Genomic DNA, 1235 nt, shown 5'->3' on the forward strand with positions numbered 1-1235 from the left:
AGACCCAGGCTGAAGCCAAAGTATTCAAGCGAAGCCGGCCCTGTCGGCCCGCGTCAAAAGCCAGGCACTGCCCGCCTAGTGCCGTCTTTGTCTGGCACACGCTGACCGCGTTGGACGTTTGTCTGCACTTGACGTGCCGCTGCAGGCGCACAGGACTGGACTGAGCAACTATTGCCGCGAATTGAAACTATGTTGGGTTCCTACCAGCTAAGTGGATGCAACTAATTCAAATTAAATTACAACAGCGCTAGTTGAGGGAAATGTTGCGCACAAAGCGATAGAGCAGGTCGTAGGCCCATTGGGGCTGATCGGCCGGCACCATGTGGCCAGCATTGCGCACCAGCACCTCCGTAAGGTTGCCCGCCTGCTTCACATAGCCGGCAACAGCGCCGCCCACCAGCCACTGGTACCTGGGCGCAGTCCCGTACTCGTCGGCGCCCTCGAACTGCAACTGTTGCAGGAAGCTGACCGTCAATGGGTAGGCGACAATGATGTCCAGCTGGCCGTTGAAGAACAGCACGCGATAGTGGGCGAGCAGCTCGGCCACCCACGGCGCCACGCTCTTCATCACGTCTTCGCGCAGCGCTTCCTCCACCCCGTCGCTGTTGTAGCTGAGTGCGCCCACGTGGATGGCGCGGCGCACAGCGGCGCTCTGCAGAAACTCCTCGTAGCTGTTGTCCTCTGCGCGATCATCCAGATAGTTGAAGTAGCTGAGCGGGCCGGTGGCGTTCGCGAACAGCGTGGGGCTGGTGAAGTCGCCATTCAGCAGCAGGTCGAAGACCAGGAAGGCGTCCAGGTACTGCTCCTGCTCGATGTACTGGACGGCGCGCTCCTGCTGCTCCACGAACTGGTTGCGGGTGCTGGCGTCCACCAGGCCGATCTGGTACAGGTACTGGCCGTACCCTCGCACCATATTCACGGGGTCGCTCAGCCCGTCGCCAATCAGCAGGCCTTGCAGGTTGATGCGCAGCTCGGCCGCTGCGTTGTTCTGGTGAATGGTGTGGGCGATGGCTGGCACGTACTTGCCCGCATAGGACTCGCCGCTGACGAAAAACTCGTTCAGCTGCAGCTCGGGGAACAGCGTGAAGAACTGCAGCAGCGCCGCATAGAGATCCTGGCCCACTTTGGTCTCGTTGCGTGCCAGGCCGCCATTGGTGTAGCTGAAGCCGGTGCCCGCCGGATTGTCGATGTAGATCATCGAGTGCTGGCGCGTCCAGGCGGTGGGGCGCAGCCCC

At 61.5% G+C, this 1235-nt stretch overlaps 1 protein-coding gene across 1 annotated transcript; it reads right to left on the reverse strand.

Annotated features, from left to right (window-relative positions):
- Positions 1 to 197: 197 nt before the first annotated feature.
- Positions 198 to 1229, reverse strand: LOC125503098 (venom serine carboxypeptidase-like). The gene has a single exon (XM_048662944.1). The coding sequence runs from the start codon at positions 1196 to 1198 to the stop codon at positions 248 to 250; it is 951 nt and encodes a 316-aa protein (XP_048518901.1). The 5' UTR covers positions 1199 to 1229; the 3' UTR covers positions 198 to 247.
- Positions 1230 to 1235: the final 6 nt, after the last annotated feature.

This window comes from Dendroctonus ponderosae, unplaced genomic scaffold (genome assembly GCF_020466585.1).
Source record: "Dendroctonus ponderosae isolate FM_Combo_2020 unplaced genomic scaffold, Dpon_F_20191213v2 Dpon_F_20191213_12, whole genome shotgun sequence".
NCBI lineage: Eukaryota > Metazoa > Arthropoda > Insecta > Coleoptera > Curculionidae > Dendroctonus > Dendroctonus ponderosae.

Coding starts and splice junctions, on each gene's coding strand:
- LOC125503098 (XM_048662944.1), bottom strand. CDS start 1,198: ATGATCTACATCGACAATCCGGCGGGCACCGGCTTCAGCTACACCAAT.